Raw genomic sequence first — 23967 nt, 5'->3', positions numbered from 1 at the left:
ACACTGCCACGATCTTGTGGGTACACTAGGCAGTACCCACGAGATCCATAGATGTGTATACGCGTCCAGGTGCAAGTACGTTCATCCCGCCTGGACGTGTATACATGTCCACGGTCGTTAAGGAGTTAATAAAATATTTATTGAAAGTAAATGGGAAACATGAAATTTATGTGTTAGCCCTTAAAGAATAAAAGATAAAGCATTCGTTGAGTAATATGTTGATATTCTTTAATACAAGAATTGAACTCACATTTGAAGGCCATTCTATGCTAGTGAGAAGGAAAAGAAATGTAAGATTATATATAAAAATATAACATTTACAGTAACAATATGAGTAGTAATATAAATATATTTTATATATATATATATATATATATATATATATATATATATACCCCCCTTACATGCATTAGCACTTATATAGTCAGGATAAATTCTTTTTAGAGTAGCAGATTAAAAAGAAATATAAAAGAATACAAGATGCCCAATATTCCCCTCACATATCTGTGATATACTTATCCTTATATTAGAGGCCAATTAACTGTAAAAAAGTTTAAAGTGACTGTAGACAATACAGTTACTATGCAGAAGAGTGGAGCGTAGTGTTTTAAGAGTTAGGTAATGAATCTCCAACTTGACTATAGGGTTATAACAAAAGTTACATGGACGGAATTATGTTTATACCTAGTGTTTTGACGCTAATGCACCATACCAATAAAGTATTACCAACTCCTGTTGTTCGAGAAATGGGAGACACCCCCCTACTCCAAGAAGTGATATAATCAGCATCCCAGTAATTTGGTCCTGCAAGTGAAAGGCTGGATAAGAACTCCTTCTGTCGATAGAATAATGCAGCCCTCACTGAGGTAACGGTACCAGAACCTCCACATAGTTCAGAGGGAAAAATCCAGACATCCCATTGATCATTCCTTCATACCAGTTTTCATCAATCTGATTAGTCAAAGTGATAATGTCACCTTCACGAAAGCCAAGTTCTCCATCATTTTCAGGGTCAAAATCATACAAGGCTTTACAACATGGCTGGTCCAGTGGTGCTGGAAGAAGAGAACAGTAAGACAATTAAAAGTTAGCATTACATCATGGTCCTCTCGGACCCCACCAGTCCAAGAAGGACATAGTGCTGGGTATCCTTTATTGTTTTTCCCTTGCACAGAGGGACTTTGGCCACTTGCTGAGCAAATGGGAATAGGAAGGGAAAACCCCTTCATGGCTTACTCTATCATGCACATGAAGTCAAAAGCTTGTCACTTACTGGAGCTGCAGTTGCTAGGTGTTCTGGCGGGCGTCTCTGAGTGAAAGGAGGAGACTAACAAATGAAAATAAAAATGAATAAAACTTAACAGTATTCTGCTATGTACAGTCTACAAAAATAGGAGGCTTATTACTAAGTGCAACTAGTGGAGAAATGGAGTTCACATAAAATCCAAATTATTACACTATACTTAAATGGGCATGGACAATTTAAAATCCCTACATTTTGACATGTCTCAAAAAAGTGTGTTCACACCTAGCCCCATCACTAGAATGAACCAGTTTCGGTTTATGACCACTTAGGCCAGTGACTGTCTGTAGCTGCTACATGCTGAAATGCATGTCATCATTGCAACGTGAGGCCACCAGAGCTGGACCAGGAGAAGATAAAAGACTTGAGAAGTGTTAGGCTATGTTCAGACTACCGAGTGTCTGCACGGAAAATCTCTGTACAGACATTCCGGAGACGGCGCGCGCTGGCATAATGCGCTAGGACCGCACAGGAATGTGACGTCTCATAGACGGCTACGCATTCCCTGCGGAGTCTTCAGAAAGAATGAACAGGTTCATACTTTCTGCGGACACTGTATTCAGAATTTCCGTTGCCAGAAACATCTGGCACGGAAATCCTGCCATGTGCACGAGACTCTGCAGCAGCAGAATTTCCGTGCATAATTACAATGCAGAATTCTGCAAAGAATTTCAGTAGAGTCAACATAGCCTTTGGGGTTTAAGCAAAATAGCAAATGTAATAAAATTGCGATGTAAAAGAAAACACAAAAAAAAATAAATACATTTCAAAACAAATGCTTTGAGAGGAGGGGATTTTACAAATCTTACCTGGTGCTTTGTTCAGAGGATTACAGGAAATTCCTCCATTGGCATGGTCATTGTCACTATGGTCATAATTTCCCTGTATCTTAACTTTTACTTCTCTTTTGGGCCGGGAGGAAGCTTCACGTACGCTAACTTTGAGCTTGTCTGACAACTCCTCCAGTATCTGAAGTGCTTGCCTGTGATAATCAACCTGTGATTCCACCAAAGCCGAAAGCTGACTGACTTGCTCAACCTGCAACAGGGTACAGATGGTTCCATAATACGCTACCACAGCAAAGCAAAATATCACAGCAGTTTTTCCTCTTTAAAAATCCCCAAAACAAATGCATTATTAGTAAACAGTTATTTAATATAAGTAAAAAAACAATGTGCATGTGAAATTTAAAGGAAAGTCAAAAAATATACACGCATAAGTCTGACTATGCAGAACTAAGGCTAGGTTTCCACTTGTAGATGTTAGCTGCAAGTCAATAGTTAAATGCAAAATGCAATATCCACTTGGCATTTTTCAGTTTGGCGTTTTTTAAAATCTTTTTGGCGTTTTTGGGCTCCTTGGCAGTTTTTCCAAAAATGACCTCTTGTTGAGACTTTGGCGTTTTTCGGGAAAATCTTGGCGTTTTCCTCCCATAGAAGGCTATGGGAGTGAAAAATTGCCAAGAAAAACGCCATGTGGGTTTTAACCTTGGCATTTTTGCAGAAAGTTTTTATTCTTTTTTGGACTTTAGCGATCCAAAAAAGTGATGGAGATATCTTTTTTATTAAAATTTCGTAGGGTACCATTAAAAAATAATAATAAAAAAAGATACTGTAGTGATAGAAAATATTGTATTTAACGAAATTTATCTTTTTTATAACAAAATTTGTATTCATTTTTAAACAGGGATCAATTTATGTGGGCGGGCAGGGAACTAAAAATGTAGCCGACAATAATAAAATTGTAGTGTGTGTGTTTTTCACTTAAAAAAAAAAATTTTTTAGGTAGTACTACTACTCCCAGCATGGAACACACTTATCCATGATGGGAGTAGTACCTGTACTAATTGACAGATCACCCCGGGTTCCGTTGCGATCCTCCTGTATAATGTATAGATGCGGCCGGCCGCTCTTCTATGGTCCCCTGCACTGCAGTATAAATACACCTATTCATATTTCCCGCAGAGAGCTGTGATTGGCCAGATGGTTCCAGCCAATCACAACTCTGTCGGAAATATGAATAGGTGTATATATAAGTCAGTGCAGGGGACCATAGAAGAGCAGCCGGCGGCATCTATACATTAAACAGGAGGATCACAGCGGGTTTCAGGAGTTACACTCGCTGCAATCTGTCTATTAATGCAGGTACTACAGCTCCTAGGATGGAGCAGAATGTGCTTCATGTTGGGAGCAGTAGTACCTGCAGTAAGGGACCGATCACAGCGGATATCACTCCTCCTGACACCCGCTGTGATCCTCCTGAAATGAATGTTGGGATCAGCTGTACCCACGGCTACAGAGCAGGGAGAACAGCTGATGCTGAGCAGTAAATATACATCGTATATATCCTGCCCAGCAAGAACTAACAGTGAGCCTGCAATGTGTATACAGCATACACATTGCTGGCTCACTTAACCCCTTGCTGAGCTGTGTGCTAAGCCAGCCCAGCAAGGAAAGAGTTAACTTACACTGCTGGACAGTGTAGGGTAACCCTTTGGGCAGTATACAATATATACAGCTATCTATAGAAAGCTGTATATAGTGTATACAAAAGATGAAGAAGTCCCCTTAGCTCCCTCCAGTCCCCGCGGGTCTGTGTAGTTCCACCCCCTAGTGATGATGTCATTAGGGGGCGAAGCTACAGACGGGATCCAGGTTGGTAAGAGTATAAGGCTCTGTTAACATTGTCCGTTTGGTATAATGTGAACAGACACTTCTGCCAGTGTCTTACCAGACAGGGAGACTCCATCTGGTGCTAAACTACAACTCCCAGCTTGCCCAGACAGCCAAAGGCTGTCTGGGCATGCTGGGAGTTGTAGTTTTGCAGCAATTGGAGGCTCCCTGTTTGGGAGCGCAAAAAATGTCCCAACCCATTTTTCTGTGTTTTTTTTTCTTCTCGTTTCAGATCCGTGTATGCAGAGGATTACGGCAGATTTGATGGATTATGACGGATGAACTGGATTTTTTTTTTATTTTAATAAAATGGTTATCGTGGGCTGTGGGGGAGTGTTTTTTTTAAATAAAATAATTTTTTCAATGTGTTTTTTTTATAGAATTTTCAGGCTTAGTAATGGAGGCTGTCTAATAGACGGAATCCATTACTAAGCCGGGGCTTAGCGTTAGCCCCAAAATCAGCTAGCGCTAACCCCCAATTATTACTCTGGTACCCACAGCCACAGGGGTGTCGGGAAGAGCCGGTACCAACAAGCCTAGAGCGTCAAACATGGCGCTCATGTGCCTAGGCGGTAACAGGCTGGTGTTATGTAGGCTGAGGAGGGCCAGTAGCAATGGTCCTCGCCCACCCTGGTAACATCAGGCTGTTGCTGCTTTGTTGGTATCTGTCTGATAATGAATATACAGGGAACCCTATGCTATTTTTTTCATAAATAATAATAATTTAAAAAAAAAACACATAGGGTTCCCCCTATTTTCAATATCAGCCAGATACCAACAAAGCAGCAACAGCCTGACTTTACAAGGGTGGGCGAGAACCATTGTTACTGGCCCTCCCCAGCCGAAATAACGCCAGCCTGTTACCGCCTAGGCACAGGAGCACCATTTTTGACACTCCGGGCTTGTTAGTACCGGCTCTTCCCGGCACCCTTGTGGCGGTGGGTACCAGAGTAATAATTGGGGGTTAGCGCCAGCTGTTTTTGGGGCTAACGCTAAGCCCCGGCTTAGTAATGGATTCCGTCTATTAGACAGGCCCCATTACGAAGCCTGAAAATTCAATAAAAAAACAAAAACACATTGGAAAAATTATTTTATGTTAATAAAACTCTCCCCCACAGCCCTCGTTAACCATTTTATAAAAAAAAAAAAAGTCCAGTTCATCTATTTTAATCCCTCGAATCCACCGTAATCCACTGCATACACTGATCTGAAACGAGAAGAAGAAAAAAAATGAGTTAGGACATTTTTTGTGCTCTCCGCAGGGGAGAGCGCCCATAATGCAATGTCTACCTAAACAGGGAGCCTCCAATTGTTGCAAAACTACAACTCCCAGCATGCCCAGACAGCTTTTGGCTGTCTGGGCATGCTGGGAGTTGTAGTTTAGCAACAGCTGGAGTAACCCTGTCTGGGAAAACACTGGCAGAAGGGTCTGTTTACATTATCCAAAACAGACAATGTTAACAGAGCTTCAGACTTACCAGCCTGGATCCCGTCTGACATCATCACTAGGGGCGGAGCTACACGGACCCGGCGGGGACAGAAACAAGGGAGGTAAGGGGATCTCCTCTTCTGTATACACTATATGCAGCTATCTACAGATAGCTGTATATACTGTATACCGCACAAAGGGGCTATAGGAGCAGGGAGTCCTGTCAGTGTGGTGACGGGTTTCCAGGCTCCTGTATAGTATACACGTGTACACTATGCCCCCCTGTATACTATACGGCCAGGGGAGGTGAGTAGTGATGCTATACATCCCTCCTCACCTCCTTACACTCTGTGGACCGGGCGCTCAGCATCCAACCCACTGAGTGGTACCCAGAAGACAGTGAAAAAACTGCCACAGGGCACAAATTTGGCTGTTTCCACACACCAGGGAAACATGCCAGAAAAACTGGCAAAACGCAGGAAAAACCTATGGTGTACAAAAAACCCCAAGTGGAAACCTAGCCTAAAAAGCAATATTATATATATACAGACACACAGATACGTTAACCCCTTAAGGATGAATCCCATTTTGACCTTTAGGACACAGCTGTTTGTTTCTAATCTGTCCTGTGTCACTTTACACATTTGTTTTTTCCTCCTCACCTTCTAAAAATCATAACACTATAAATTTTCCACCTAAAAATCCATATGAGGGCTTGTTCTTTGCACCAATAATTTTACTTTGTAATACCATTCATCATTTCACGACAGAATCTATAGCAAAACCAGAAATAAATTATTTGTGGGGCAAAATTTAAAAAAAAATAAAAAGCCATTTTGTAATTTTTAGTGACTTCCTTTTCTACGCAGTGCAGTTTACGGTAAAATTGCACCTTATATTTATTCTGTAGGTCCATCCTACAGAATAAATATAAGGTGCAATTTTTACCGAAAACTGCACGGTGTAGAAACGGAAGCCACTAAAAAATTACAAAATGGCTTTTTTGGGGGGAGCGGGGATTTATATAGGTTTGATTTGATTTTACTACTAAAAAAAAATAATTATAACTACATGCAACAAAATTAATACGTTGAAAAATGTCCTCTTCTGACCCCTATAACTTTTTTATTTTTCCATATAAGAGGCGGTATGAGGACTGAAGTGATCTGAAGTTTTTATTGGTACCATTTATGTTTTGATCTGACTTTTTGATCACTTTTTATTAAGTTTTTTTCTGGCATAAAATATGCTATTTTGGGCTTTGGATTTTTTTACGTATATATGCCATTGACCGTGCGGTTTAATTAACTATATATTTTAATAGTTCGGACATTTACGCACACAGCGATACCACATGTTTATTTTTACTTTTTTTTTTTAAATGGGAAAAGGGGGCTGATTCAAACTTTTATTAGGGAAGGGGTTAAATCACATTTATTAACACTTTATAGTCCCATAGGGGACTGTAACATTGCACACACTGATTTCCTACATTGATCACTGCCATTCAATAGCATGGCATTGAGCAGTGTTATCGCCTCTCGACTGTTGCTGCCTGGCTCTCAGGCAGCAGCAGTCATTCGGCGATCGGACAGCGAGGAGGCAGGTAGGGATCCTTCTCGCGTCCTGTAAGCTGTTCGGGACGCCGCAATTTCACTGCATCAGACCCGAACAGCACCACTGAGCTAACCAGCAATGTTTACTTTTGTTTTAGACGCGGCAATCAAGTTTGAACGCCACGTCTAAAGGGTTAATGCCGGACATCAGCTTGATCGGCGATGTCAGGCATTAGACGTAGGAGATGGCACACATCTCTTCAAACCCAAAACTCTCATGTACCCAGCTTTTCCAAGACACACATCTCTTCAAACCCTAATCTCTCATGTACCCAGCTTTTCCAAGACACACATCTTTTCCAACCCTAATCTCTCATGTACCCAGCTTTTCCAAGACACACATCTTTCCAAACCCTAAACTCTCATGTACCCAGCTTTTCCAAGACACACATCTCTTCAAACCCAAAACTCATGTACCCAGCTTTTCCAAGACACACCTTTTTAAACCCTAAACTCATGTACCCAGCTTTTCCGGATTCCTGCAAATCCTACGTTCTCATGTACTCAGCTTTTCCCGATCTCTATGCTCGCTTTGGCTGCTGTCTGGGGAACATTTCTTTTCAGCATCCTCTTGCACCAAAATGTATAGTGGAAAATCCATATGATTTAGCATTTCTGCGATGTGTGGCCATACCCTTAGGTGTGCTGGGTACATGAGAGATTAGGGTTTGAAAACGTGTGTGTCTTGGAAAAGCTGGGTACATGAGAGATTAGGGTTTGAAAAGATGTGTATTGGAAAAGCTGGGTACATGACAGTTTTGGGTTTGAAGAGATGTGAGCCTTGGAAAAGCTGGGTACATGAGAGTTTGGGGTTTGAAAAGATGTGTCTTGGAAAAGCTGGGTACATGAGAGTTTGGGGTTTGATAAGATGTGTGTCCAGTCTGAATACATAAGGGATTAGGGTTTGAAAAAAATCTGTATCCGTGCTTGTCTAGAGGCTGTGAAACAGAGTGATCTGTGCAGTGAGCAGACACACCCTCCCATCAACCAATCACAGTGCAATCACAGTGTCTGTGCTGGCAGCTGTTCTGACTCAGCAATTCCATCAGCTGATCGGGATACTGAACTTGTCAAGACACAGAATTGTTCATTACACCAGGAGTTGTTGTTTTGCAACAGCTGGAGGCTCTGTTTTGGAAATGCATTTTTTATTGGGGGGGGGGGGGGGGGAGATAATTGTGTAAGGGTGTATATGTGATGTTTTACTTTTTATTTTGTGTAGTGTAGTGTTTTTAGGGTACATTCACACGGGCGTGAGTTTACAGTGAGTTTCCCGCTGGGAGTTGGAGTAGCGGTGGAAAATTTTGCACAGCTCAAACATGCATTGGGAAACTCACTGTACAGCCCGCCCGTGTGAATGTACCCTGTACATTCAAATTGTGGGGGGTAGGGGGTGTTTACAAGCTTAAACATCCAACTGTTGCAAAACTACAACTCTAAACATGAACTGACCGACTGTGCATGCTGGGAGTTGTAGTTCTGCTACAACTGGAGGCACACTGGTGGGAGAACACTGAATTAGGTAACAGACTGCCTCCAGCTGTTGCAAAACTACTATTCCCAGCATGTACTGACAGCCGCTTGTTGCCGGGCATGCTGGTAGTTTTGCAAGATCTAGAGACCGCTGCACAGTAATTTCCAAACTGTGGTCCTCCAGATCTTGCAAATGGCTGTGGGCATGCTGGGAGTTGTAGTTATGCAACAGCTGGAGGCACACAACTACAACTCCCAGCATGCCCAGCAGTTTGCAGCCGGGCATGCTGGGAGTTGTAGTTTTGAAACATCTGGAGGACCACAGTTTGGAGACCACTACACAGTGGTCTCCAAACAGTGGTCCTCCAGATGTTGCAAAACTACAACTCCCAGCATGCCCAGACTGTCTGGACATGCTGGGAGTTGTAGTTTTGCAACTTGTCAGGGGGAGGGCACTTACCCCCGTCATCGCCGTGCACCCGCCACACACCCGCCGCCCCTGCACCCCGATCGCTGATCGGGCTAATCAAATGGGGTCCCGGGGGGTGTCGGGCGGGAGTGGTCTCCTGCCGGACACCCCGGGACTTTAGCTAATTAACCCAATCAGTGCCGCGGGAGCGAGCATTTAATGAAAGCCGCCTTTATATGGCGGACTGCGCAAAGGTATCGCGTCATCCCCCGTATAAAGGCGGCGTTCTGCACGAAGGGGTTAAGCAGAACTTCTCACCTGCCAGAGAAAATCAGAGGTGAAAAGTTCAACCCATGGGATGCAGCAGCAATTATATGAACACCTGGTATACCCGGCACTCTGCCCAAACCAACTTTAGCAGCCGACGGGTATACCCGTCGTTCTGCATTATGAGGTTAATTACGAGTTTGCTCCAGAGTGAGGAAGCGCCACGTGCATTGGAGGCCTATATTAGGGATTTGCATAGGGACAGACCCGGATGCAAGCATGGCGTTTGCCTCCACCACCAAAAATACCGTACGGTAGTGTTTGCCAAACAGGGTGCCTCCAGTTGTTGCAAAAATCCCAGCATGCCTGTGTAGGGGTGTATATTTGTAGCATTTTACTCTTTATTTTGTGTAGTGCTTTTAGGGTACATTCACATGGGCGAGGGTTCACAGCTAGTTTACCGCTGGGAGTTTGAGCTGCGGCGGAAAATTAGCTGCAGCTCACATTTGCAGCAGGAAACTCATTTTAAACCTCCTGCAACAGCAGCTGTTGCATAACTACAACACCCAGCATGCAAAGACAAAGGGCATGCTGATAGTTGCAGTGGGGTGGATCCTGCTGTTGCATAACCAACTCCAAGCATGCCCTTTTGTTCATGCTGGGAGTTTGTAGTTATGCAACAGCAGGAGGCACAGCCCTTACCTCCTGCTGCTCTCCCCCACCGCCACCGTTCCTGGGACCACAATCCTGCTGCCGATGCCAGGGATCGGGGGGGCCCTGCTGCCGGTGCACACTACCAGCACTGCTCTCACCCTCCGGACTAGGGGCAGAGCGGGTGCTGTTAGTGACACCGCCCAGCAGGAGTCCTGATTCGTCGGCCAGTACCAGTGCCACCTCACTCCTGCTGGGCAAGGGTGATTTGTGCTTAATCTCCCTTATTTTCCGGGTCACCAGTGACCCAGGTAGCCCGGAAAAGCAGTGATTTGCCAGTCAGAACTGACCAGGGAATCACAGCGATTGCCAACAAGGGGGGGTCTCAGGGCCCCCTAGGCGATATGCCGGAGTGGCTGCTGTTAGGTAACAGCAGCCATCCCGGCCGGATCACAGCGTCGGGTGCGATCCAGGAACGCAGCGCCGTACATGTATGGCGCTGGGCGCTAAGTCCTTAAGGGGTATGTATATATATATATATATATATATATATATATGTATATATATATATATATATATATATATATATATATATATGACACACACAGGGTGGGCCATTTATATGGATGCACCTTAATAAAATGGGAATGGTTGGTGATATTAACTACCTGTTTGTGGCACATTAGTATATGTGAGGGGGGGAAACTTTTCAAGATGGGTGGTGACCATGGTGGCCATTTTGAAGTCGGCCATTTTGAATCCAACAGTTTTTCAATAGGAAGAGCGTCATGTGACACATCAAACTTATTGGGAATTTTACAAGAAAAACAATGATGCGCTTGGTTTTAACATAACTTTATTCTTTCATGATTTACAAGTTTCTGACCACTTATAAAATGTGTTCAATGTGCTGCTCATTGTGTTGGATTGTCAATGCAACCCTCTTCTCCTACTCTTCACACACTGATAGCAACACCACAGGAGAAATGCTAGCACAGGCTTCCAGTATCCGTAGTTTCAGGTGCTGCACATCTCGTATCTTCACAGCATAGACAATTGCCTTCAGATGACCCCAAAGATAAGTCTAAGGAGGTCAGATCGGGAGACCTTGGGGCCATTAAACTGGCCCACGACGACCCATCCACTTTCCAGGAAACTGTTCATCTAGGAATGCTCAGACCTGACACCCATAATGTGGTGGTGCACCATCTTGCTGGAAAAACTCAGGGAACGTGCCAGCTTCAGTGCATAAAGAGGGAAACACATCATCATGTAGCAATTTCGCATATCCAGTGGCCTTGAGGTTTCCATTGATAAAGAATGGCCCCACTATCTTTGTACCCCATATACCACACCATACCATCAATTTTCGTGTTCCAACAGTCTTGGAGGGATCTATCCAATGTGGGTTAGTGTCAGAACAATAGCAGTGGTTTTGTTTGTTAACTTCACCATTCACATAAAAGTTTGCCTCATCACTGAACAAAATCTTCTGCATAAACTGAGGGTCCTGTTCCAATTTTTGTTTTGCCCATTCTGCAGCACCTGAAACTACGGATACTGGAAGCCTGTGCTAGCATTTCTCCTGTGGTGTTGCTATCAGTGTGTGAAGAGTGGGAGAAGAGGGTTGCATTGACAATCCAACACAATGGGCAGCACATTGAACACATTTTATAAGTGGTCAGAAACTTGTAAATAACTCATGAAAGAATAAAGTTACGTTAAAACCAAGCACATCATTGTTTTTCTTGTGAAATTCCCAATAAGTTTAATGTGTCACATGACCCTCTTCCTATTGAAAAAACTTAAGTTGGATTCAAAATGGCCGACTTCAAAATGGCTGCCATGGTCACCACCCATCTTGAAAAGTTTCCCCCCTCACATATTCTAATGTGCCACAAACAGGAAGTTAATATCACCAACCCTTCAATTCCCTGGTTGAACTTGATGGACGTATGTCTTTTTTCAACCGTACTAACTATGTAACCAATCCCATTTTATTAAGGCGTATCCATATAAATGGCCCCACCCTATGTGTATGTATATGTACCAGAAGTGGTGCCTCTCTCTAACAGGAATACTTATCCATAAATATATAGGTATAATATATATATATATACACACACACACACTTATACACATACTAGCTGAGTACCCGGCGCTGCCCGGTTTTTCCTACCTTATCCTTGTGGGGGAGGAAAATCAACAAAGGAGGAAGCATTTGTCCTCATATCCCGTCCCTAAATCCTGACCCCATATGCCCGACCTCATATTTTATCCTCATATCCCGACCCCCTATCCCATCCTCATATCCCGTCCTCATAGCTAATCCTCATATCCCGTCCTCATATCCCGTCCTCATAGCTAATCCTCATATCCCGTCCTCAGGTGGGGCTGCGTTTTTAAAAAAAATTGTAAGTTGAAAATAAAAGGGTGTGGCTTAAAAGGTGGGCGTGTCTTTGTGAGATGGGACATGGCATGCAGGGAGGGTGTGGCTTGCCAGCCGGACTGACGCATTCACCAGGAGATGCAGAGCGGAGCTTGTGGAGTAAGGTACCAGAAGTCCTATATACTTCCTTCACATATGGGGGCAGGTTAGGGTACCCGACATTGCCCAATTTTTCCTTCCTCATCCTTGCTGTGTAGGAAAATCAACAAAGGAGGAAGCTTTTGACTTCATGTCCCGACCTCCTGTCCCGAAATATCTCCAGCCGTACGGAAGTTATGTGGGAACATACACCCCGGGCTACGGCCTTGTGATTAGGAATTTAGTTTTGCCTTTTGGCCTCAATAGTCCCCTTTGGATCAATTTTGGTGTTTTGTTTGGAACACACATTTCCCATTGATTTGCATGGGACTTTAAACAAAAAGCCCGACCCTCACAAATGGAAGTAGTATAGGGTTAAGTATAAAGCCTGATGGGCTGTATTTGTGTGAGGGGCAGAAGTAATTATCGCTCCCTGCACTTCCAGGTGGGGCTTATTGGGAACAGGTGGGGGCGTGTGTATATAACTTCCCCCTCTCCTACAGGGGCGGAGCACGTGAAGTTTGTGGAATCTCTGCTTCCTGTGTCTGGTGTTTGAATCTCCCACAAAAATTTTCAGAGCTGCTGCTCACGGTGCGGAGGCCTCGCTGATCATGAGTCTGGGGGGTGCAGGCGCGGCATCCTGGCAGCTCCGCTGGCTGTCTTATCTGGGGATGCTGTGTCTCACTCTGATTATAAGGTAAAATAGGGCAGGTATGGTTCTGGCTGGCTCTGCCTGCAGAGGTAGTGGGGGCAAAGAGCAGCAAGCAGGTGAGTTAAATCGGTGCTGGGGGTGGCAAGGCCTCAGCATTTCGCGCAGCCCGCTAGCTGCCTCATGGCGACATGTGGACCGCCCGCCACCCGCACAGCTACAATTGTCTATGCCCTTGGGACAGGTTGCGGCAGCTGCCCAGTCCTCGTTAGGCGGTCCTGTTAGCTTGTCTGCAATCGTTAATCTAAAGTGTAGTGCAATGCTCTGCGGAGGGTTTTTTCAATATAACGTTTGCTGTGCAAAGAGTCGTTTCAATATAACTTTTGTTGTGTGCTGCGGTGCTCTGCGGGGTATACGGTGCCCTTGCAGTATACGGTACAGTGTAATGCTCTGCAAAGGGTCTCGTTACAATATAACATGTACTGTATAGTGCAATGCTCTGCAGATGATTTCGTTACAATATAGTATACATGATATACAGCTATGGTGATATGCTCTGCAGATTGTCTTGTTACAATATAATATATACTATATACAGTATAGTGCTATACTCTGCAGATGGTCTCATTATAAACAAACTTTATACAGTTAGTGCAATGCTCTGCAGATGGGATGGTTTAAATATAACATAATATATAGGGCATAGTGCAATGCTCTGCAGAGTGTCGTTACAGTTAGCATGTGCAGTATGGTGCAATGCTCTGCGAAGGGTCTCGTTGCAAGACAGGGTGGCATTTACTGCTTGGTGTGGTGCAATACTCTGCAGAGGATCTCGTTGCAGCGTAGCATATGCTGTGTGGGGTGATGCAGTGCTCTGCAGAGTGTCTTGTTTCAATATAGTATACAGTAGGGTGAAATGCTCTGTAGAGCTATAACATAGGCTACATCTAATTAAATCATAGTATACACAGTGTAATACTCGTTATTTACACGATCATGGTATCCATACGGTTCATACGCTTGGGTTATAATGGGCACACACGTATTACTGGTACAAGCTGCACACAAGTAGAGCATCTTCACGGTTTGATAACTCAATATGTTTCTTATCGTCCGTACTCTCATGGTTAATTCATACGCTTATGGCACACCGCTCGTACGCGCATAGTATGTATACAGTTTCATGTGCTAATATCATTATATACGGTACATATACTCACTGACGATACATTCACAGCATTTATACTGTGCAAACTCGTTTATGCGGTTCACCTCATGGTTATTCTCTCACTTGCTGGTGTTTAACACAGTCCACAAACTTGGCTTTTATGCTGTTCACGTGTTCATGGTCTTACGTTCTTTCTACCATGTTACGTTCATGGCAATCAAACACCTTGTAATTATCATTGGTTCATATGCTCAAAGTATCATTCGGTTCATGTTAATGGTATTTCATACTGGTTACGGCAGTATACTGCCTATAGCGATTATACGGTTCATACACTCATGGCAGTTATAGTGGTCACACGCTCACGGTTCTTAAGTTGTTCACATGTTCACCGCATTCATACACGCAGGTTTCATACGCTCATGGCAGTTATATTGGTTACAACGTCATGGTTTTGTGGTTCACACGTTCACCGCATTCATACACACAGGTTTCATACGCTCATGGCAGTTATATTGGTCACACTGTTATGGTTTGTTGTTCATCGCATTCATACATGCAGGGTTCATACGCTCCTGGCAGTTATATTTGTTACACGGTCATGGTTTAGTTGTTCACACGTTCATCGCATTTATACACGCAGGTTTCATACGGTTCTCACACATAGTGTCATGCTGTTACGTGCGGTTGTGGCCACACGCTCGTAGCATGTTCACAGCATTATTCTGCTCATAGTACTCATACCTCATAGCATCATACCACATATTAATTCGTAGCACATATGCTCGACACTTATACTGCACGTGTACTTGTAGCATTTATACTACACATACTCATGGCCTACATTAGGCACATAAGCTCTTAGCATTGATACCGCAAGTATACTCATAGCATTATACTGCTGATAGTATCATACCACTATACACTCATAGCATTTATACCACATATACACTCGTTGTATTCATACCACAGACATGTTCACGTCATGTATATTGCACATATAATTGTAGCAATACACTACACGGATATTCGTAGCATTCATTCTGTACATACGATGGTAGTAATTATTATGCTGACACGTTGTAGTACTTATTCTGTGTACATGTAGCATTCATTCTGTTATGTTCTCTGCACTAACATCCATAGCGTTTACTGTACATGGGTAATGGTATGTATTCTGCATGTTCATCCATAGCGTCTACACTACACACATGCTCCTGTAGCTTTTACTATACGTATGTTCATAGCGTTCATAGTCTTTTATACGGAAAGTTCACTCAGGTTTGTCAGGATGTTGCCCTATTGCCTGACGCCTCTTCAGGTTAAGGGGTCAATGTCGGTTGCTACTGACTCGTTCAAAGCAATCGCATTGTTGTTTATTGTCATGACCTGACAAGTTCTCAGGTCAGATACAACCTCCTCTGTTGTATTTCACAACTACGTTATCAGTTAGTTATAGTACACATATTCAACTACCCGGCACAGGTACTCTTTCAAAGGGTGGTCATCATTTTAGTGGCACTAATCGGCTGTTCAATACCTGGTCACCTGACTCGTTCCTTCAGGGGTTGAATCGCGGTTGTTACTGACTCACATTCAGAGCAACCAATTTCAGGAATAGTCACAATGTTAACCTGTTGCCTGACTCCTCTTCAGGTTAAGGGGTAATGTCGGTTGCTACTGACTCGTATTCAGAGCAATTTTGTCGTTTGTGTATTTGTTATAACCTGACACGTTTTCAGGTCCGATACAACCTCGTCTGCTGTATTTCTCGATTACGTTATCATTTCGTTATAGTACACAGATTCAACTGGCATAGTTGCACGTTACGCTCATAGTTTGGTAGTCTGGTTACGTTCATAGCTTTATTTTGTTGTACTGCACATAGGTAATAGTTTTTCTGCATTTCCATCCTTAGAGTCTACACTACACATATGCTCCCGTAGCTTTACTGTACTCATGCTCATAGCTTCCATACTGCATATTCGTGCATAGTGTTTATACGGAAAGCTTATACAGCTTTGTTAGACGTTGCCCTATTTGCCTGACTCATTCAGCTTAAGGGGTTAATGTTCGCTACCGACGAATTTTCAGAGCAATTACATTGGTTTATTGTCATGACCTGAGCCGTTCTCAGGACAGATACAGCCTCCTCCGTGGTATTTCATGACCACGTTATCAGTTACTTATAGTAGACATATTCAACTATCCGGTATAGATGCACGTTGTCTTTTATCTTTTTAGATATATGTTGTTTGCACTTTATTTCTAGGCATGTATGCTGTACTCATAATGGTGTTAGAGCATAAATTCATAAGATTCCTTACATTTTCACGGTACTTACGCTCCCAGCTTGTGTATGATACATGTACCAGTACACAGCATTTGTTGCATACTACCATAGTTGTATGCGGGTAGGTTATTATGTGCATTCGTTCCTAGTGTTGAATAGCAGTTGCACCTCTGGCTGTACATATATTTACAATACACGATTACAGTATTCATATTGCATTCATTGCAGATATATCGAGCACATATTCTTAAACCTCCTACGTCTGCAGGGGGGGATGCAACACATAGGTTATTGTTACAGACATGTCCCAGAGCAATAACATATTGAATAGCGACTTGTATTTGGGTATACTGTTAGCAGGTTATGCCGCACATATGGTTAACATGTTTCATGCGGTGCACACAGTGGGTGTAGATCATTTGGTTAGGGTATTGGACACAATTGGTAATTTTTGTTACTGCCTTCAGAACAACACGCCAGCTTCATACAGGTTTTTTGTCAGGAATATTCATGATGTTACCCTGTTGCCTGACTCCTCTTCAGGTTAAAGGAGTAATGCCAGTTGCTACTGACTCGTTTTCAGAGCAATTTTGTCATTTGTTATGACACGTTTTCAGGTCAGATACAACCTCGTCTGTTGTATTTCTCGATTACGTTATCATTTCGTTATAGTACACAGAATTCAACTATCCGGCATAGTTGCACGTTCTCTTTTAAGGAGGGCCGGCATTTAGTGGCAGATATATTGTGTATTTAATACAGTTACATGACTCATTTCTTTAGGATAGGGGATTGAATCGTGGTTGCTGCTGTCTCATTTCAGAGCAATTGATTTGACATGGTTATGTAGGTAATCTGACACGTTTCAGATAGCATACAATCTCAATATGGCATTTCACACTTACGTATTTGAAAAAAAAATAAAAAATAAGTGGTTTACAAAGACCTGTGACGTTTACAGGCACAATGATTTCACAAAGACCTGTCATGTCTACAGGCTCGATGGTTTCGCGGGGACCTGTGACGGGTTCAGGCACGATGGTGTCACAAAGACCTGTCAGGTCTACAGGCATGATGGTTCACCTAAACACTGGTCACATCTACAGGCACGTTGCTCACGCAGGGAGCTGTCATTTGCAACGGGTCATCACTTCCAAGTCCAGTTGGGTCAGTCAGGTGGCTAGTTAGGTATGTCTGCTGTTACAGTCTCAATCAGGTAAGGTGCCTTCGTGAACCTTGTCAGGCGACATGACCCACACGGTCTATCAGGTATATAGGTATTTTTTGTCATTTACCTGTCAGTTTAGTTTTTGCCTCTTAAATAGCAAGGGATCGGTGCTTTTCAGACCTGCCATGAAGTTAGCCTTTCCGTGTCCATTTGAAGTAATGTCACAAGTAGGGATGGTAATAGGTATAATTCAGTTAGTATATTTGGCAGGGAATGTTATTCTCAGGTTGATTCTTTACAGATGGACTTACTACCACGGTTTCAAAGGTATGGTTACCAACTCTAGTAGACACTAGTTGGTCAGGGCTACTCTTTAAGCACACTAGGTATAGTCTACTTCGGGTAGGTGAAGATTGATGCTGGGTGTAGGATGTGTTATTTCAGGAATTGTATTCATCCTAGCATGGTTGCTTTTTGCCCTCTATAGGCGTGCCCTCATTACGCGGTTATGGCACAACTCAGACCGCTATGCTAGGGTAAGATCTTGTATAGGTATGTAGGCAATCTTTCCTGTCACTAGTACACGTATGGAGCCCTGAACACAAGTATAAAGCCTGATGGGCTGTATTTGTGTGAGGGGCAGAAGTAATTATCGCTCCCTGCACTTCCAGGTGGGGCTTATTGGGAACAGGTGGGGGCGTGTGTATATAACTTCCCCCTCTCCTACAGGGGCGGAGCACGTGACGTTTGTGGAACCCTCCCTTATTTTATTCCTTCACTCTAGTGCATGCCCTCTATAGGCGTGCCCTCATTACGCGGTTATGGCACAACTCAGACCGCTATGCTAGGGTAAGATCTTGTATAGGTATGTAGGCAATCTTTCCTGTCACTAGTACACGTATGGAGCCCTGAACACAAATAAACTATCCTATAGTTTAAATGGACATATAAGTAAAATGTGAACAAGTATTATCGAAACATCTCCAGCCGTTTGTAAGTTAAGCATTAACATATTTCGCATAGACTTGTATGGGACTTTAAACAAAAACCCCGACCCTGGCAAATAGGGGTGAGTAAGGGTTAAATCACCTATCCTATGTTTGTTGTTGACATATAAGTAACATGTGTGCCAAGTTTCATGTTAATATCATTTGGACCTGATGCTGGAACATACACAAACACAAACACACACACACACACACAAACACACACACACACACACACTGGGGCAGATTTCTCAAAACCTGTGTAGTGGAAAAGTTGCCCAGTTGCTTATAGCAACCAATCGGATTGCTTCTTTCATTTTGCAGAGGCCTTTTCAAAAAAATGAGAAGAGATCTGATTGCTGTGGGCAACTAGGCAACTTTTCCTCTACACAGGTTTTGATAAATCTCCCCCATTGAGTTTTATATATATAGATTATACATCTATATTTATGGATAAGTATTCCTGTTAGAGAGAGGCAACACTTCTGGTGTATGGAGATTTTAAAAAGTCCAGTAGCACTCCACAGGCTTTCTGCTTTGCATATTCCCTTTCTTATCATACGCACACACACACATATATACACACAAACTTTTTTATATACATGTTTACATATATATTTACACACACAGCAGGTGAAATAAGTATGTATGAGCATGTCACCATTTTTCACACTAAATAAATTTCCATGACACGAATTTATGTGTAATAACGTGAAAGGTCACGGGAAACAAAGTATTGAACAAATGAAGAAAGGGAAGTGCAAAAAGGCACGGAAAGCCAAGACAACAGCTAAAATTCTATAAGTAATGAAAAGGCAATTCTGCTCCTTGCCAGTGAAAATTAGAATTGGCTGATTCAGTCCAAACTAATGGCACACTAAACATTTCACAATGGGTAAAAGCAAAAAGCTGTCTCAAGACCTTCACAACCTGTTGTTGCAAAATATAACAAGGGCGTTTGTTACAGGCGCATTTCTAGGCTTCTGAATGTTCCAGTGAACTCTGTTGGATTCATAATACGGAAGTGGAAAGACAATCATTTTTACTATAAATTTGCCTCGATCAGGTGCTCTTCCCAAGATTTCTGACAGTAGTGAAAAAAATAAGGAGTGAAACTTGGGTTGTTACCAACACCTGGAGAACATTTCACGTTAACACCTTTGGAAAAATATTTAGTGAGAAAAACGGTGACGTGTTCGATACTTATTTCATCCGCTGTATACACACACGCACAGGCTAGTGTCTCAAGGTACAATGAAGGAAATAATAATTTGATCCCGTACTGATTATTTTTGCTTGCCTACTGACAAAGAAATGATCTAAGGAACCATTACTCCTCCTCCTCTATACAGGACAATGTCAGTTGATGCCAAAGAGCTTGATTTAGGCCTTATCGGACTAAAAACACTTTTATCCAGTTATCCTCTAATTTGGTTAAAGGGGTACTCCGGGGGAATTATACCCATAGCCCATCCTTTCCCTCTCACCAACCTATTTATTGGTCTAAATATCATTCATTAGCTATATACAGCAGTTTCCCTGTTTCAGCTGTCACTTACACGCAGGGAGTGAGAGAAAGAAGTCATTCTCAGATCCTGATTGTCTTTATGTAAACCCCCCAGTGAGATTAGTCCCCACCCTCCTGGATGACAAACACCACGTGATTTCTGGCTTTACAGCCACACCTCCCCCTCCCTCTGCAAGGACCTTGGCTGCAGAGAAGCCTAGTCTCCTGCTTTAGATCTTATCTTTGACTGCTGTCATTCAGAATATAGCATCATTTATTGCTTGGGGGGGGGGGGGGGGGGAGAGATAGTTTTAAAAAAAAAAAGATATGTAGTGTGTGCTACTGACAACAACACAGCATGCACACAGATAGTAAAAGCAATTGGCTGGCAGCCATTACACAGAGCTGCACTGACCGCTGGGAGTTGTAGTCTGGGCTGAAAGCAAGGGAAAATAATATTTAGGAGACAACAGGAGCTGGGAAAATCACATGGATAACTACAGGATACAAAGAACAGGTATTGTGGTGGCTTTGGGGGCATTTTGTTTTTCTTAACTTCCCCGGAGCACTCCTTTAACTAAATCACTATTAGAGTATGTGTTTAGTTTGTTTTCTACAGCTGCTGTAAAGCCAGTCAGAGAAGGAATTCTGACAGGCACCTTATTAGTCTCTTTTCTTTCTGAAAATGCTGATGTTTGACCAGAATAAGGCTGGGTTTACAATGAGTAAATATTGCTGCCAGAGAATCCAAGGGCTAGGACCACACAGACACTGCCATCCCCATGGGCATTAATGCTTTCTCCAGTGATAAAAAGATGATGAAGTTCCTCAGTTTGAACTGTGTCTAAAAAGTCAACTTTAACGTGGTCATAAATCAGAATAGAAATTTTTTCAGGAGAAAGGCTGAGAAGACTCATCTTGGAAGTAGCAGCATGTGGTGACAAGAGGGGGACTGGAAGCAAGTACCAATTCATTTTAAAACTAACCCCAGCAAAACAAATTTGGATACTAGAATACCGCCTTAATATTATGATTGACTGAAGTTTCATTTACACATACCTTTCAGGGCTGCAGTTTTGTAATTTTATAACCCTTCCTTAAGCCAAGAAACAGCATCTCCATTCTAATACTAATAAATACCCTTTTCCTTATTCCCAGACATCTTTACCATTACAAGAATAAAAATAATGATTATTTTTCTTACATCAGTGTCCAAAAGATTAAGCATACTTGTTTCTGCCACTTCTTTAGACTCAACAAACTTCTCCAAAGCTTGCCTCAGCTCTTCATCTGGGATTTTTCCTTGGCGTTTTTTTTTGTAGTCATAATCCAGTCTGCGACCTTCTAATTTCTTCAAATGGTGCTGGAACAGAAAGGTGACATTATTCTTCATGAAGGGTAATAAGATTTTTCTAAAGAATACCACAGTGTATCTGTAAGAAGACTCTCCTCAACTATAAATGTTTGGCAGGTATTTAAGCTCATAATTCAAATACACAGTTTATTAAGGTTTTTCTGTACCAGAAGGGAAAGTTATTGGGCTGTATCAAGACAGTGCCCATACAACATATTACATATTTAATGCTTAGTACTCAATGTTGTTTCAGACTAATTCAAAGTCTTTAGTGTCACTTTTAGAAAGTTATGTCATTCTGCTAGTATGCCATTACATTGTGAATGGAGGAGATCTGGCAGACATTTTGAGGTCCAAAACAACTTAGAGAATGCTGTGAATTCTATTTTATTGTTTAAAGAAATGTATACACTACCTACAAACACTGACAGTATATTTATATTTTGGGTTGTGATCCATCTACATCAACCATTTGATTTATAAAGGAAAAACTAACAACATAGAGGGGGTTCAGCTATGTTAGACCAAGCCCATCTCTCTCTCTCTCTCTCTATACTGTATATGTATGTGTGTATATATATACATACACATATATACACACACACATTATACACATGTAAATATGTGTTTGAGTGTATATAAGTGTATGGATATATAAGTGTGTGTATATATGGTGTATAGGAGAGGTATTAGCAGTATAAAAAGTTAAGTGCTCATGCCACTGTACAGAGCACTGATGAGACCTCACTTGAGACCTCCAGAAATATATACAGTTATGGCCGTAAATGTTGGCACCCCTGAAATTTTTCAAGAAAATTAAGCATTTCTCACAGAAAAGGATTGAAGTAACACGTTTTGCTATACACATGTTTATTCCCTCTGTGTGTATTGTAACTAAACCAAAAGAGAGAGGAAAAAAGCAAATTGGACATAATGTTACACCAAACTCCAAAAATGGTCTGGACAAAATTATAGGCACCCTTTCAAAATTGTGGAAAAATAAGATTGTTTCAAGCATGTGATGCTCCTTTAAACTCACCTGGGGCAAGTAACAGGTGTGGGCAATCTAAAAATCACACCTGAACGCAGATAAAAAGGAGAGAAGTTCAAGTAGTCTTTGCATTGTGTGTCTATGTGTGCCACACTAAGCATGGACAACAGAAAGAGGACAAGAGAACTGACTGAGGACTTGAGAACCAAAATAGTGGAAAAATATCAAAAATCTCAAGGTTACAAGTCCATCTCCATAGATCTAGATTTGCCTTTGTCCACAGTGGGCAACATCATCAAGACGTTTGCAACCCATGGCACTGTAGCTAATCTCCCTGGGCATGGACGGAAAACAAAAATTGATGAAAGGTGTCAACGCAGGATAGTCCAGATGGTGAATAAGCAGCCCCAAACAAGTTCCAAAGATATTCAAGCTGTCCTGCAGGCTCAGTGAGCATCAGTGTCAGCGCAAACTATCCGTCAACATTTATATGAAATGAAACGCTATGGCAGGAGACCCCCCCCCCCCCCCACTGCTGACACAGAGACATAAACAAGCAAGACTAACATTTTGCCAAAATGAACTTGAGTAAGCCAAAATCCTTCTGGGAGAACGTCTTGCGGACACATGAGACCAAGATAGAACTTTTTGGTAAAGCACATCATTCTACTGTTTACTGAAAACGGAATGAGGCCTACAAAGAAAAGAGCACAGTACCTACAGTGAAATATGGTGGAGGTTCAATGATGTTTTGGGGTTGCTTTGCTGCCTCTGGCACTGGGTGCCTTGAATGTGTGCAAGGCATCATGAAATCTGAGGATTACCAATGGATTTTGGGTCGCACTGTACAGCCCAGTGTCAGAAAGCTAGGTTTGCATCTGAGATCTTGGGTCTTCCAGCAGGACAATGACCCCAAACATACGTCAAAAATCACCTAGAAATGGATGGCAACAAAGCGCTGGAGAGTTCTGAAATAGCCAGCAATGAGTCCAGATCTAAATCCCATTGAACACCTGTCGAGAGATCTTTAAATTGCTGTTGGGAAAAAGCGCCCTTCCAATAAGAGAGACCTGGAGCAGTTTGCAAAGGAAGAGTGGTCCAATATTCTGGCTGAGAGGTGTAGCTTATTGATTGTTATAGGGAGCGACTGATTTCAGTAATTTTTTCCAAAGGGTGTGTAACCAAATATTAAATTAAGGGTGCCAATAATATTGTCCAGCGCATTTTTGGAGTTTGGTGTGGCATTATGTCGAATTTGCTTTTTTCCCCCACCTTTTTTGGTTTATTTCCAATACACACAACAGGGATAAACATGTGTATAACAAAACATGTGTTACTGCAATCCTTTTCTTTGAGAAATACTTCATTTTCGTTAACAATTGCAGGGTTGTCAACATTTATGGCCATGACTGTGGGGGGAAATTTATCATTGAGCCGTTTTTGTGTGTTTATTTGTAGCAAAGTTTGTGCTGCGCATGATTTCAGGCACTATTTTGCGATTTAA

At 42.4% G+C, this 23967-nt stretch overlaps 1 protein-coding gene across 3 annotated transcripts in view; it reads right to left on the bottom strand.

Moving 5' to 3' along the window:
- Positions 1–250: 250 nt before the first annotated feature.
- The window catches only part of SH3GL1 (SH3 domain containing GRB2 like 1, endophilin A2), a 165039-nt gene continuing 141322 nt past the window's right edge, over positions 251–23967 (bottom strand). The window contains exons 5-8 of one of the 3 annotated variants that reach the window (XM_056571879.1): positions 21323–21481; positions 2113–2341; positions 1274–1327; positions 251–1055 (exon numbers count right to left, since the gene is read on the bottom strand). In XM_056571879.1, the coding sequence (XP_056427854.1) occupies positions 859–1055; positions 1274–1327; positions 2113–2341; positions 21323–21481 (639 nt within the window). In that variant the 3' untranslated portion in view covers positions 251–858. The remainder of the gene's footprint in view (positions 1056–1273; positions 1328–2112; positions 2342–21322; positions 21482–23967) is intronic. The other 2 variants (XM_056571871.1, XM_056571889.1) reach the window with 2 other exon arrangements.

Source organism: Hyla sarda, chromosome 1 (genome assembly GCF_029499605.1).
Source record: "Hyla sarda isolate aHylSar1 chromosome 1, aHylSar1.hap1, whole genome shotgun sequence".
Classification (NCBI taxonomy): Eukaryota; Metazoa; Chordata; class Amphibia; order Anura; family Hylidae; genus Hyla; species Hyla sarda.
This window is presented reverse-complemented; position numbering and strand designations above follow the sequence as displayed.